This window comes from Monodelphis domestica, chromosome 1 (genome assembly GCF_027887165.1).
Source record: "Monodelphis domestica isolate mMonDom1 chromosome 1, mMonDom1.pri, whole genome shotgun sequence".
Classification (NCBI taxonomy): Eukaryota; Metazoa; Chordata; class Mammalia; order Didelphimorphia; family Didelphidae; genus Monodelphis; species Monodelphis domestica.
Genome location: NC_077227.1, coordinates 386,326,603 through 386,340,482, shown reverse-complemented (window position 1 = coordinate 386,340,482; position 13,880 = coordinate 386,326,603). Strand labels below are relative to the sequence as shown.

Here is a 13,880-nt window from a genome sequence, read left to right as displayed (position 1 = left end):
CTGTGTCTCAGTTTTCTCATCTGTAAAATGGAAATAACAGTAGAATCTACCTCTCAAGGATAGTGTAATGATTATAATATTGTAAAGTTACTGTAAGGACAAAATGTAACAAGTTTTTTTTTTCCTTGAATTTCTTATCTTGTCCTACTATTAATACTAAGTATTTCTTCCAAAGTAGAGTAGTAGTAAAGTCTAGGCAATTGAGGTTAAGTGACTTACTTAGGGTCACACATCCAGGAAGTATCTGAGGTCAAATTTGAATCCAGGCTCTCCTGTCTAAACCTACCTCTCTAGCTACTGAGCCACCTAGCTGCCCCTAAATGTGACAATATTTGTAAAGTATTTTGTGAATACATATTTACATAGCATCTACCACATGATAAAGACTGTACTAATTGCTTTTTACAAATATTATCTCATTTAATACTCTGAGGAAATGTATATTATTAAAATCATTTTTCAGTTGCAGAAACTTGGACAAATAGAAGTGAAGTGACTATGCAAACCTTAAAATGCTATATAAGTTCCTGTTATTATTCTTATTCTCAGTTCACTGGGAAATTTGAAATTAGGCTTATAACTCTTGAGATGGAATAGTCTTTGAAAGTTATCTAGTTCAATAGTGTCAAACTCAAATAGAAACATCCTTATTGTTGTGTATTGACTTAGAAAACAAAAAAAAAAACAAACATTTTCTATATTGTGTTATATTTTTGTTTATTTGTTAAATATTTCATGATTGCATTTTAATCTTGTTCTGTCCAAATTTAGAGATTTTTCTGGCAATTTACTGCCCACTGGCCTAAAAATAGACACCTTTGATATAGTCCAAATCTGTCAGTGATTTGGTGACCCATCTAGTCCAAATCCTAGGAAAGAGCTTTGCCTAAAGTTACATAAATAGTAGGTGGTTGAGGCAGAATTGGAACCCAGCTTTTCTGACTCCAGAATCATTTTCCCCCCACTATGACCACAGCAGTCTAACTGGATCAGAGGATAATTTATTATTTCTTGGAAAATGGTTGAGAATGACAGAGGATGGACAATGACCTAGGATTCAATGGAGACAGAGAATTTCATTCCAGTTTAGGGTAAAGGGTAGAACAAGATGGAGAACTGAGTTCACAGGAGATAGGGAGTTAAAGTAGAAAGAACACCTAAGAATTAACAGCATTAATAATGAAATAAACTCAATATTTAGTAGGACCATTCTGGGAAGACAATAGAATCTAACTTTCTCAGGACAAAGAAATACTCAAGTCTGATGAGAGTTTTCGTTGCTCATTATTAACTGGAGAAGGAAAATCTCTTAGATCTTACTGAGAGGTGGAAAATTATTAGGGAGTTCATTGAAGATAATTTTATGGAGTCAGAGGGAGGGAATTGATTAAAGTTTCCTGGAGGAAGAGAATTACTGGTATATTACAAGGAGCTGAATCTAGCCCCTTTTCCATAATTCACAAGTATGAATCCAATGTGCTGATATTCCTTGCCTAACTTAGGTTAAGGATCAACTGAAGCAGAGAGTAGATCCTTGGTTCCCCAAGAGGCTCATTCACCTCCATGGTAGTGTGTTTTGGTTCATTTTGGACTCTTCCAGTCCTTCTCTGACCAAAGAGGGTTTTAAATGGAAAGAGCTCTGGGCTAAGGATTTGGGATCAAGTTTAGTTTGCAAAAAGCAGATATAAATATAATATGAATAACTAATATCCATAACACAATACTGAGTCCTGTCTTCCTTCTTTCATCCATGGTCAGGAACTGTGTAGTGAATATCGAAACTACATAAGGGATGGTCGTCTTCCCTGCACCCGAGAGAATGACCCCATTCTAGGCCTGGATGGCAAGATGCATGGAAACACATGTTCCATGTGTGAAGCTTTCTTGTGAGTATAATAGTCAAGAAGTTTCTGCAGGAGTGCTTGTGGAGATTGGGGAATAGTACTTGGAAAGAGAGAGGTGCTGGTAGAGAATAACTATCATCGATTCTCTTTTCTTGGTACCTTTGTCAAGCATGGCGATTGTCCTGGGTTGAAAGAACTCAGGAGGGGTATCTAGGTAGCATAGTGGATAGAGCACTAGGCCTGGAGTTGGGAGGACCTGAATTCAAACCTTACCTCAGACACTTCCTAGCTGTATGATTCTAGGAAAGACATTTCACTCCAATTCCTAAGCCCTTACTTGGTATCTATTCTAAGACAGAAGGCAAGAGTTTTAAAAAAAACAAATAACAAAATTAGGATTGGGATACTCCATGGATGAAGATCTCAGAGTTTTCAAGATTGAGTATTATGCTTGTATTTTTCTTTCTGGGTGTATAATAGATGCTGTTTGCTTACTGTAAATGTTCTCTTAGGCAGTATCTAGCAAAGTCAAACCCTATAGATTAGTGTCCTTTGTTCTTTTCCTCCAAAGTCTAACATCCCATCTAGATATCAGTCCCCTTCTATCACATTAGTCCTGTTCTTGAAATGATCCTTATTTCTCTCTCTTAAAGCCAACAAGAAGCTAGAGAAAAGGCTGCCACTGCATCCAGAGCAATCACGAAGAGAGAAGCTATCGAGGTAGTTGTCTAGGCAATGTTAAGCTGGGAATGACAGGCAAAGGTGTGGGATTTTTCTTCCATGAGGAAGCTTCACAGAAACATAAAGCTAGAGAATATAAAATATCAGAACTTAAAACAGGTAACATAGGGTTCTGTAGGACTATAATGACCAGAATATCATGGACTTGGAAATCATCAAATCAAGTTCTCACATTTTACAAATTAAGAATCTAAGATTAAGGGCATTTAAGAAGCAAAGTCTCAGATATGAGATTTGTAGAATTATAGATCTAGAGCTGGAAGGGTCCTCTGAGATTGTGAAAAGTGGAAGATAGGCAGTACATTGAAAAAATGTCCAATCAAATTGAATTTAGCTGATAAAGATGAGCCATGTGAAACAAGGCTGAACAAGTAGACTTTGAAGAGTCTTGAATGTCAAATTGGAGTGCCTAGCCTTTTTCTTCTTGGTAATGGAAAACATTTTTAGCTTTCTGAGCATGGAGAGAGATGATATAAAAGAAGTTCTCATATTTTCTCCTTGTAAACTTCTCCTGTAAAAGTATATTCTATTGAAACTCATTTCTAGGGAGAATTTAGAGAGGTAAGAGATATTGACTATAAAAGAGAACCTAAAAGTTGTTGAAAAATTCATTAAGGATAACTTTTGCACTGATATTACCTTTATTTCTGAATGTAGTTCTCACCATTTCCCCATCCATAGAGCAATACTTCCTAACAAAGAATTCAAAAGAGAGGAAACAAAACAGTTCAACAAAACGAACCAACATATCAACTGAGTTTATGTATTTCCTTATTTCTTCTTCTAGGTCAAGTGTGGTCTTTATGATTACCCAATGTCAAATTTCAGGGCCTCATTGTTTTTTCCTTTATATTTTCAAAGTCTAAAATTCCTAACTTGTCCAAAGGACTAACCCCTCCTTTTCCAAACTTGTAAATGGAGGGAAGAGTTGCCAGTTTTTATGCCACAGGTCTATATAATCCAGTACCAAGCCTTCACCCAACAAGTAAAGAAAAAAAAAAAACCCTTGAAGTTATGATATAGTCTTTAGATCATAATCATGAAAAGAAATCAGAATCTGTTTAATCACAGTCACTGATTGCTCACAGATAATTCCTCCTAGTGGCTGTGCAGGGAAGAATCATTGGGATTTACTTAGTGAGTCAAAGTTGGACATTTCAAAAAAAAACCCACAAGTATGTAATGGTTGAAAGCTTATCAGACATGAAAATGTGAAAATTGAAGGGCCTCATCTCTAGCCCAAGTTATACCTCCACACATTAATTTGGCCTTGGGCAGGTCACTTTTGCTCTGACAGCTCTCAGCATCTTCTTCTGAAAACCTAGGAGATCACACTAAACTCTTCTTTGGGCTATTTTTATAGTGAATGTCATATGTCTTCATCTCTGACATTTTATGTTTTCTATCCTAAAGTCCATTTGGGTTCTGACATTCTAAAGTCTGTTCAGAGAATTCATGTTTGTGATCTAAATTAAAAAGTTCTAGGGATCTCTGACATACCAAGGTCACCATAATTCTCTTCTTTTTGTAGGACACATGCAATGAATTTCGGAGTCTTGTGAGGAAGGGCAATCTTTTCTGCACCAAAGAAAATGATCCAGTTCGGGGCCCAGATGGAAAAACACATGGCAATAAATGTGCCATGTGTAAATCCTTTTTGTGAGTAGACGGCAAAGAGCTTGAGGTGCTTGTGTTAAATACGAAGCTCTTTGTTCTCCTAGTCAAAACATAAGTTCAGTGATTTGATTCCCAGCACTCTCTACGCTACTTCTCCCCTACCAATAAACTCCCCAAGTGATTTTTAGAGAAATACAAAATAATAGAAAAAATATATGCAGACATATTTACATACAAATGCCTAGAAACATCTATGTAAATGTAGTTTTGGTTTGAATTGGGATTTCTTGAACAAATGCAATTCTCCACATGGAAACTCCTTTCTCAAATGTGGATTGATTATTTGGCCCCCCAAAAAACTTTTTTATAAAATCTCAGGGACTATAAATATGACTCTAATAATGACTCATAATTTTTATATAAATTAAATGTCTACTCTGATGGGCAAAAAATACTTTGAACATTTGTTAAGAGTTTAATATACAAGCTTCATTGCACAAATTAGGTAAAGACTATTTCATTATAGTCTTTTAAAGGAATAAAACAGTGCTTGGCCAAAAAAAATGTTTATTAACTAATTGAAGAAAAAGATCACTCAAATTTCTGTACCAGTTCTGGTTAAATAATGAGCACATGCAAATCAGTATGAATTAAAATGTATTCATACACAAAGCAAATTGATAGTTCATCTGTAATGTGTGGAACAAGAAGGTTACCTGGGTATCCCATGATCATACAATTAGTATGTGTCAGAGGAAAGACTTGAATTCAGGACTTACTGACTCTGAAGCAGGTCCTCTGTCCATCCTGCCATGTTGCATCTCAGAAATAACAATAATGCTATGAATTTTATAATACCCCTAGCAAGGCAATGGGTCATAGGAGAAAGAACACAGGATTTGAAATCAAGGGATCTGAGTTTGATTTTGGTGGTTATCTGAGGCAAGTGCCCTAACCCAGGAGGTCTCAATCTCTTCACTTATTTAGTCAGTCAACAAGAATTTATTAAATATTTCTTATGTATCAGGCATAGTGCTAAGCCTTGGGAATACAAAGAAAGACAAAAACTAGTTCTTGACCTCAAGCAGTGTACATTCAAAATAAGGAGTGTACAATGTTTCAATAACTGGGTCCACACATAATATATTCAGAATAGATAAAAGATAATATGAAAAGGAGTGTGAATGTATTAGCAGCTCATGAGACTGGCTCCTGCAGGAAATGGAATTTGAACTGAATCTTGAAGGAGCACTAAGAAATAAACTAAGAGGTAGGGGCTAAGAAATAAGCATAATGAGCAATTAGTACACATTTATGGAGGCTGATGATGGAATGTATGTTTGATTAACTGTAAATGGATTCTACACTGATGGAGAAAGTGAGGTATAAAACTGGAAAAGTAGAAAAGGGCATTTAAATGTATATTTTCCAAGGTCTTAGGACTCTTAATTATGTGTTGAGGTAAGAAAAAAAAAAGGTATAATCATTTTACAGATAAGGAAACTGAGGCTCCAAGAGGCAAAATGACTCAGATCTGTCCTCTCCGCAATACTTCTCCACCTCAAAGAGTAACCACTAATCCTGATGTAGCCCATAAGGCATAAATACAGTGAATATGAAGTTAATGCTTAGACATGTGTCAACTATCTCCAATACATGCTTCCCACTTTGTAATCTATCTCCTGGCTTATACTTTCCAGCAAGCAAGAAAATGAAGAAAAAATGAGAAAGGAAGATGAAGCTCGGAGAAATGCTGAAAGAAATGACCATGGGGGCGGTGGAGCAGGAAAACCTGAGGTGAGAGGCATCATTTACCACAGTTGAGTTCAGCTTTCTGCATTCAACTGATTAATTTCATTGCCCCCTGATCAGGAATGTATGAAGCCTGAATTCACTCAATCATATAGTCATAAGGTTAAAAAGTGATCATTTAAATCCCATTAGACAGAGCAGGAAATCAAATCCTTCAAATCTAAGAATAATTAACCCTGTTTTACAGAGGAGGAAACTGCAGCTTAGATTTCACCAAAGAGCACACAGGGCATCCTGAACACTTCCCTCATCATTAACTTGGATATTTCTTTCTACCCACTGGGTTTAGCAAACTGATCAAGGAGTCCAGACAGTCAGTTACTATAGCAGGCACTTCTCTCTCTTCACTATTTCAGGACAAATGTGCTGAGTTTCGGGAAGAGTGGAAAAAAGGAAGTCTCAGTTGTACCCGTGAGAGTGACCCTGTACGTGATGCTAGTGGCAAATCCTATAATAACAAGTGTGCTATGTGTAAGGAAGTCCTGTGAGTATCTGAACATGTCTGCAATGGGGAGTTGGCAAGGGTAGGGGTATGTTGGAGAGGTACTTCTCTGGGTTCTATTAAGTCATCTCTCCTAATGAATAAAGGAGCTGATATTAGTTCACTCCAGGAAAATGCTTCTTAACTATCAGAACTCTCCCCTAATAGGCTGCTCATGGAGCTTGTGATTCCCCTTCCCAATAGTGAAAGCCATCTGATTTTGGCATGGGTTGATTTGGGATGAAAAAAAGCCCCCTGTTACAGGACTTAGATATTCCAGTGGAAGCTTAATAAGGTTCTATATCAATAATGAGGAAATGGGGATGCAATCATTGATTGGACTAGATGACTTTTCAGTGGTATCTCCATTTTTTAATCTTTGATGCTATGTATTCCTTAAAGATGATCTATTTATGTCTATCTGACAGAATTTTATCCCTTCCATCTCTGCTAGGGCTAAAGAAGCTGAAGAAAACAAGAGAATTGCTAACAACAGGCAAAATAATAGTACTACTTATGAAAAGGTAGGTTATTTCTCTGACTGCTAGGGCTGGGCTTTGTACAAGCTTCTATGTACCTAGAACCATCTCAGATTGGGTCAAAGATGTATGAAATAAGGCTGGCTAATAGAGATTCTTTCTTTGGAGGTGTTGGACCTGGAAAAGGTCATATTAGGAACATTGTCCTCCCAGAAAATTTCCTGATCAATCAACAAACATTCATTTATAAAGCACCTATTATATACCTAGGCAGTGTAGTCACCAAGGCAAAGAGAATCAAACATTCTTTATCCCCCCAAAATTTATATTCTATAATGTATGCACATCCATTTATATCCAGAGCATATACAAAAGAAATAAACATTGAGAAGGAGGCACTAGTACCTGGGGCATCAGCAAAAGTTTTGTGTAGAAGGCAATACTATGGATATAATAATAGTATGTTTAAAGAAAAGATCTGGACTATCTATTCCCTGCAGTTGCAGAATCACAGAATCTAAGAATTTAAAGGGAGCTCATTAGTCATGGAATTAATTGGAAGTTCCTTTCATGAAAGAAATCCCTTCTATAACATAACCAACAAGTGATTATCCATCTTCTGTTTGAAGAAGACCTCCAAGAAAAGAGAACCCCCCACTTATCCAGGCAGAATAGTCTACCTTTGGAGAATGCCAAATGTTAGAAAATTTTCCTTCCATGAAACTTCTCTTCTCTGTAACTTCCATCCAATGCATCTGGTTATGCCCTCAAGTCTAATACTTCCTCCATAGGACAACCCTTCAAATCCTTGAATGTTATTCATCTATTTCTTCTCTATTTTCTTCTGAATAGGCTGAAAAGGTTCAGTTCATGGAGTCATAACCATTTCCTTACCAACTTTTGCTGTTGTGGACATTCTCTAGCTTATCAATCCCTTTCTTAAACTATAACACTCAGAGCCAAGCACGAAAGTCCAGAGGAGGTTTGAGGGTTAGGGCTAGTCAATGATTCTATTCCTGTTCTTGAAAATTATAGCTCTGACTATAGCCCAAACTCACCCTAGTCTAGTTTTTGGCTTTCACATATAGAGCTGACTCATATTGAATGCAATCATAATCCATTAAATCCTATCAATCTTTTTCAGAACAACAACTCTATTAGCTTTCCCTCCTGAAGTTCATTTTTTAGGGGTAGTCAAATATAGGATATTTATCACTATTTGAATTTTATTTAACTTCAGCCCTGTATGCTAGTCTATCAAGATCCTTTTGAATTCTTTCTTTGTCATCTGTCTTGTTAACTTTCTTCTTTGTGTTATCTGCACATTTGATGAGCATGCTATTTATATATTTATCCAAATCAATGGTATAGGTGAGCAGCCTGGAAAGAATGTTGGCTTTAGATTTAGAGCACCTACGTACCAGTCCCAGGTCTGATGAATACAATTTGTGTGATCTTGGACAAGTAGCTTGGCCTTCCTGGCTTTACTCTCTTTTTTCTTGTCTTTTCTCGTCTTTTTCTTTTTTGAAGTGGTTGGACTAGATGACCTCTGGAGCCTCTTTTTTTTTTTCTTTTATTTCATCCAATTATATGTAGAAATAGTTATTGGAAATCATTTTCTGATATTTTATGATTCCGATTCTCTCCCTCTCCCTTCGTCCACTATGAGGCAGTAAATAGTCTGATATAGTTAATACTAGTGCTTTCATCCAATACGTATTTCCATGTTGCTCATGCCATGTCTGAAGACAATAATAAGATGAAAAAAAATGAAAAACTCATAAAGGAAATGAATTAGATGGCGGCATGCTTTGATCTGGGAACAGACTGCAACAGTAACTTCTTTTTCATGTGTCCCCTATAAATATTTTGGGAACTTGCTTTGATGATGATGATTTTGTTCTTCATAGTTGCTCTTCATACAATATTTCTGTTACTGTAGATAATGTTCTCCTGGTTCTTCTCATTGGAGCCTTATTGTTCAAGATCTGTGAACTATGAACTAGGAAAAAAAAAGTATATTGAACCCAAAATATAGAGACCTGGCTTTGCTACTTATTAGCTGTGTAATTTTGTCTATCTCTAGAGCTTACTTTACTCTTCTGTAAAATGAATTTTTGAATTCTACCTGAAAATTACCTCATGAGATGACAATAATAGTAATACGATTTATTTTACAAAGGGGTAAACAGGTCCCAAGAAGTTTAATATCTATGTCAGATTGAGAATTTCAATTTGTTAGTCTTACAACTGCCTTATAATACCTGCACATAAGAGCATAGTATTGAGATTAAAGTGGCAGTGTGTGAAATACTGAATGGAAGGTGATACTGGAAGCCAGAAGCCTGCTTGGGAAGCAAGAAATCACTCTGAGATCAATGAGCACCTGATGATATGGGGCTCAGTTGGAATTCATGATCTCAGATCTTCCTCCAAGGTGACTTTCCCTAGTTTCTCTGGGGAGATAATCACCCTGTTAATCTCTTTGCAACCTTGACTCATCAGTTCCTTCAACTGTAATAAAAACAGTGGCTGGACTAGAAGTCCTTTAAGATATACTTTAGCTTTTATTTTCTAAGTCTCCATCCAACTTTAAATGCTGATTCTGTAAACCTCACTTGAAGAGGAAGTGGGGACACCATAACTCGGGAGTTTAGGACTAGTTTTCTGCCTATAACACTCATATCTTTCTTTATTTTCCAACTAAAATCCCATGTTCCTCAGGAAGCTTTTCCCAACCCCTCTTAATTAGAGTTATTTTCCTTTCTTATTTACTATTTATTCTATAAATAGCTTGTTTATACATCTTTCTTTGCCTGTTGTCTCTCTCCATTAGAAAGTGAGCTTCTCAAGGGTAGTGTCTACTTTTACCTCCTTTTGTATCACCAGTTTTTAGCACTGCACACTGGAACACAACAGGCAGTTAATAAATATTTACTTCAATATTAAATATTATTTACTTTAAAAAGCAAAGTTTAAAAATGTTACTTTAATAATAAATATAGTTTATTGACTGACATAATTCATGCCAGATTTGAAAGCCTTCCTGAGACAACTGGGCATTTCTTATTTGTCTTTCCCTCCAGATCAACTGTGATGAGTTCCGTAACCAGATGAAAGATGGAAAACTGATTTGTACACGAGAGAGTGACCCAGTCAGGGGCCCTGATGGCAAGACCCACGGCAATAAATGTGCCATGTGTAAACAAATTTTGTAAGTACAGCAAAGTGGTGACTTCTTGAAAGGAGAGGGCTTCCAGATGTTCAGTTCCTGTCAACTTGGAGCTGGTTTTGAGCAAGGCAAAATAGAAAGAATGAATTCCTTCTTTCAGTTCATTCAATCCAGTCTGGTCAATATTTTTGAAGAAACTTCTGTGAGTGAAGTTCTGTGCTTTGTGTGAGGATGTTTAGCATGAAGACTTAAGCCCTGATGTCAAGGAGTTTTCAATCAAATGGAGAGAAGAGCAAGAACTCAGATAGCTAAGAAATCAGGGAGAGTGAGACATGTATATAAACAGGCTAAGTGCTGAGGACCTACTCTTTCTGAGGTCCTGTATTGGGGAACCAAAGCAATGTAATGAACTGTGGATGAGTGGGCTGAACTTAGAGGACAGAACATCAGCTTAAACTTCACAGTGATGTGACTCTTGGTAAGTCACTTCTTTTTAGAATTTCACTTTCCTCATCTGTTAGATGGGAATAATGATAACTGGGATTGTTATTTCACAGGACTGTTGTAAATTTTAAGTACTATAGAAATGGAAACTATTAGTAATAATAAAGTTCTTTCCCTTTTATGGAATTGAAGGCCTAACTGGTGAATTATATATATATATATATATATATATATATATATATATATATATATATATATATATATATATATATATATATAATTTATAGCTACATAGATCAAGTGGGGAAAGTACCAAAAGCCAGGTGAAAAAAAATGATATGAGTTTAGAGAACAGATCAATGCTTTTTATGGGGGATAGAATGGGAGAAGCCCTTTTTGAGAAGAGATTATTAGTCCGGTCTTAAAGTATCCCCCCAAACCTATCAATAAGCCTTTTCCAAGTGTGTATAAGGTAAAAGAGACTAATTGATGGGGTTACAAAAACTAAATGTAAAATAATCTCTGTACTTTAGATTACATTCTACTAGGGCAAGATAACTGATGCAGAGATCAACGAATAAAAAATTAATATGAGAATGAAAAGACCAGTAATAAAATATTTGTTACTGGGAAAGAAAAAATAATCTAATTTGCTTTAGGTAGGATATGGCACTAGTACTGAGATTTAATGTCTGGGTCAGGCATGAGATTTAAAGGAAGTTAAAGATTGTATAAAGTGGAGGTAAGACATATATTATAACAATCAGTGATAGCCTTTGAAAGGGGAAGGAGGTAGTAAATGGAATGGTAAGTAGACACAAAGGAGATATACTAGACAGAAGCGATGGTATAAGCAAAGTCTTAGAGGGTTGAAAACTCACATGGGGTTCCAGGCTGGTGCTTAACCTGGCCTGAGCATAGTAATCAGAGATCTGGTCAGAATTAAGGTTAGAGGGGGAGGTGAGGGGAGGTTGTAGAGGTAAGTTATGGAGATAAGCTAGCGTCATGACAAGTGTGTGAATGTGTTGGAAAGGGTTTTTGATCCTTTCACCTAAGATGAACATTCTATTTATATCTAGAAGAGTTTTTAGAGATCAGGAAATCTTTCCTCCCTCATTTGGCAGATAAGAAAACTGACCAAAGATAGAAAATGTCCCATTCAGAATCATATTAAGTAGTGGTTACAGTAGGTAGTAGAATAGGGATTTGAGCCTATGTCCTTTGACTGCAGATCTGGCACTCTAATGCTTCTGCCTTCAAATATAATGACACCACGTGTGGGTAAAGGCATTATAAGATAATTAAAGCATGACAGAAATTAATTTGGCATTACCACTGGGAAACTCAACAAATATTTGGTCTAGAGCTGGAATGGACCTTAATCCAACCTCCTGACTTCACACATGAGGGAACTGAAGACCAGAGATGACCCTAAGATCCTTTTGATGCTATCCAATAAAGAGTTCTTAAAGAATGACACAATCTGAAATTAAGTAAACTTGCTCACAGATAGCTAGAAGTGAGCTCTCAGATTCAAACCTAGGCCCTTTGATGCCACAGCCATCTCCTTTTCCATTGTATCATACTCATCCCTTTGCAGGAACCAATGTACTTTCTCTCTTTCTTACAGAGAGAAAGAAGCTCAAGACAAAAAAATCACTGATGATAAAAACAAAGACCAGGTAAGAGATGTCCCCATATTAATTTAGTAACCAATAGCTGAGAGTGGCTAGTATTACCTATAACTTCAATCCACTCATTTGGACACTATTTTTCTTGTTTGAGATTCTGTGGGATTGGCCAAAGGCTGGTGCAAATCTACTCCACTGACTTAGAGGTTGTACCATCTGAAGGATGTAAAGATTAAAATTTAGGAATATGGGGAGACTGAGGCAGGTAGAAATTAGTTTCTCTCTGCAAGGAGTATTATATTTTTTAGAGGTTTATTAAAGGTTAAAGATTAAAGAAAATACAGAATAAGAAAAAACACGTGCCTAGGCCAGATAACCTCACATCACAGAAGAGATGCATCTGCTCCAAAACAGAAGTCCAAAAGAGAACCCAAAAACCTTTGCCACCAGCTTAAATCCTTCCTCGATCTCGGCCCACCTCAGAATTCCCATGAGATTACAAAGCATTTTGGGGAAGTGGGGCAAAGGCTTATGGGGATTGTAGTCCTGTATTCGAGTCTATTTTTTACATTTCTCCATTTGATCGTTTGCAAAAAAATTAATTTTTTTTCCAAAGGATCATGAAAACATAATCAATTTAAAGATTACAATAATTTGATGGTAAGAGAAAAAAAAAACAAACAAACCCAATAATTGCTGAACGCATTGACAAAAAGCCAGTTAGGGGGCAGTCCCCTTTGGCATGAAAGTACAGATACAAATAAATGTTCAATCAACCACACCCAAAGTTCAATTTTGTGCAACTTGTGGTCTGGAGGCTTCTTCATGGTGGCTTCTCCAACAGTTCAGTTCTGGATTCAGAGAGGTAGCATCTGGTTTACCTAAAATTCTTCTCAAAAGGAATTTAAACTTTGTAATTTAAATAATATTTTTTTTTTTTACATTCCCCCCATTAAGAGGGCGATTAAAAAAACCGGGATCACTTAGGGATGCATGGTTGAGCTATATGAATCAATTGGCAAGAGATATTAAAAAGATATCACAAAAATCCAAAAGAAAAGAAAAAATTTCTGGATGAAAATATAGACTATCAAAGACTTATGTGTAAAAATTCCAAGTAAAAGAAAAATAAATCTATAACAGGCCCTTGAATCAGGGCCCAATTAAAATGATCTAAGCAATGATGCATTTATCCAGTCAACAGCCAGGACTACAGAAAGTTGCCACACTATGAGAGGCAGAAAAGAAAGGGATCAGATTATAGGAGCCAAGTTTTCAGGGATACTCATCTGTGAGTATCTTCAGAGTGAGTGTGGACACAAGGAAAGCCTATGTCTAGCAATTATAAACATAGTAACCTTGAGTCTTCACACTACGTTCAAGACCTTTGTATTGGCCTAGACATGCATCAATCCATCCTGGATTGGCCTTTCTTTGACTCTGTGCAATGGCTCTTGTGTGTATATCTTGTCCTGGAATCAGACAGAATCATTAAGCAAAGTCCCATAATTTATTTAAATAATTAGTGGCATCGTTTTTTATAGTCACAAGCTTTTTAGGGCATGCATTAGCAAATGTATTTCAAACTTGTAGAACTGAAAAGTCAAAAAGTTAAAGAAAATCTTAATGCTGGTGGCATGTGCTTGAAATATAAAAAAG

At 36.3% G+C, this 13,880-nt stretch overlaps 1 protein-coding gene across 3 annotated transcripts in view; it reads left to right on the top strand.

Moving 5' to 3' along the window:
- The window catches only part of SPINK5 (serine peptidase inhibitor Kazal type 5), a 92,065-nt gene that overhangs the window by 63,646 nt on the left and 14,539 nt on the right, over positions 1-13,880 (top strand). For 2 of the 3 annotated variants that reach the window (XM_056811624.1, XM_016428362.2), the window contains 8 exons: positions 1,759-1,886; positions 2,498-2,564; positions 4,117-4,244; positions 5,903-5,999; positions 6,371-6,498; positions 6,950-7,019; positions 10,061-10,188; positions 12,221-12,272. In XM_056811624.1, coding sequence (XP_056667602.1) covers positions 1,759-1,886; positions 2,498-2,564; positions 4,117-4,244; positions 5,903-5,999; positions 6,371-6,498; positions 6,950-7,019; positions 10,061-10,188; positions 12,221-12,272 — 798 coding nt within the window. The remainder of the gene's footprint in view (positions 1-1,758; positions 1,887-2,497; positions 2,565-4,116; positions 4,245-5,902; positions 6,000-6,370; positions 6,499-6,949; positions 7,020-10,060; positions 10,189-12,220; positions 12,273-13,880) is intronic. The other variant, XM_056811623.1, reaches the window with a different exon arrangement.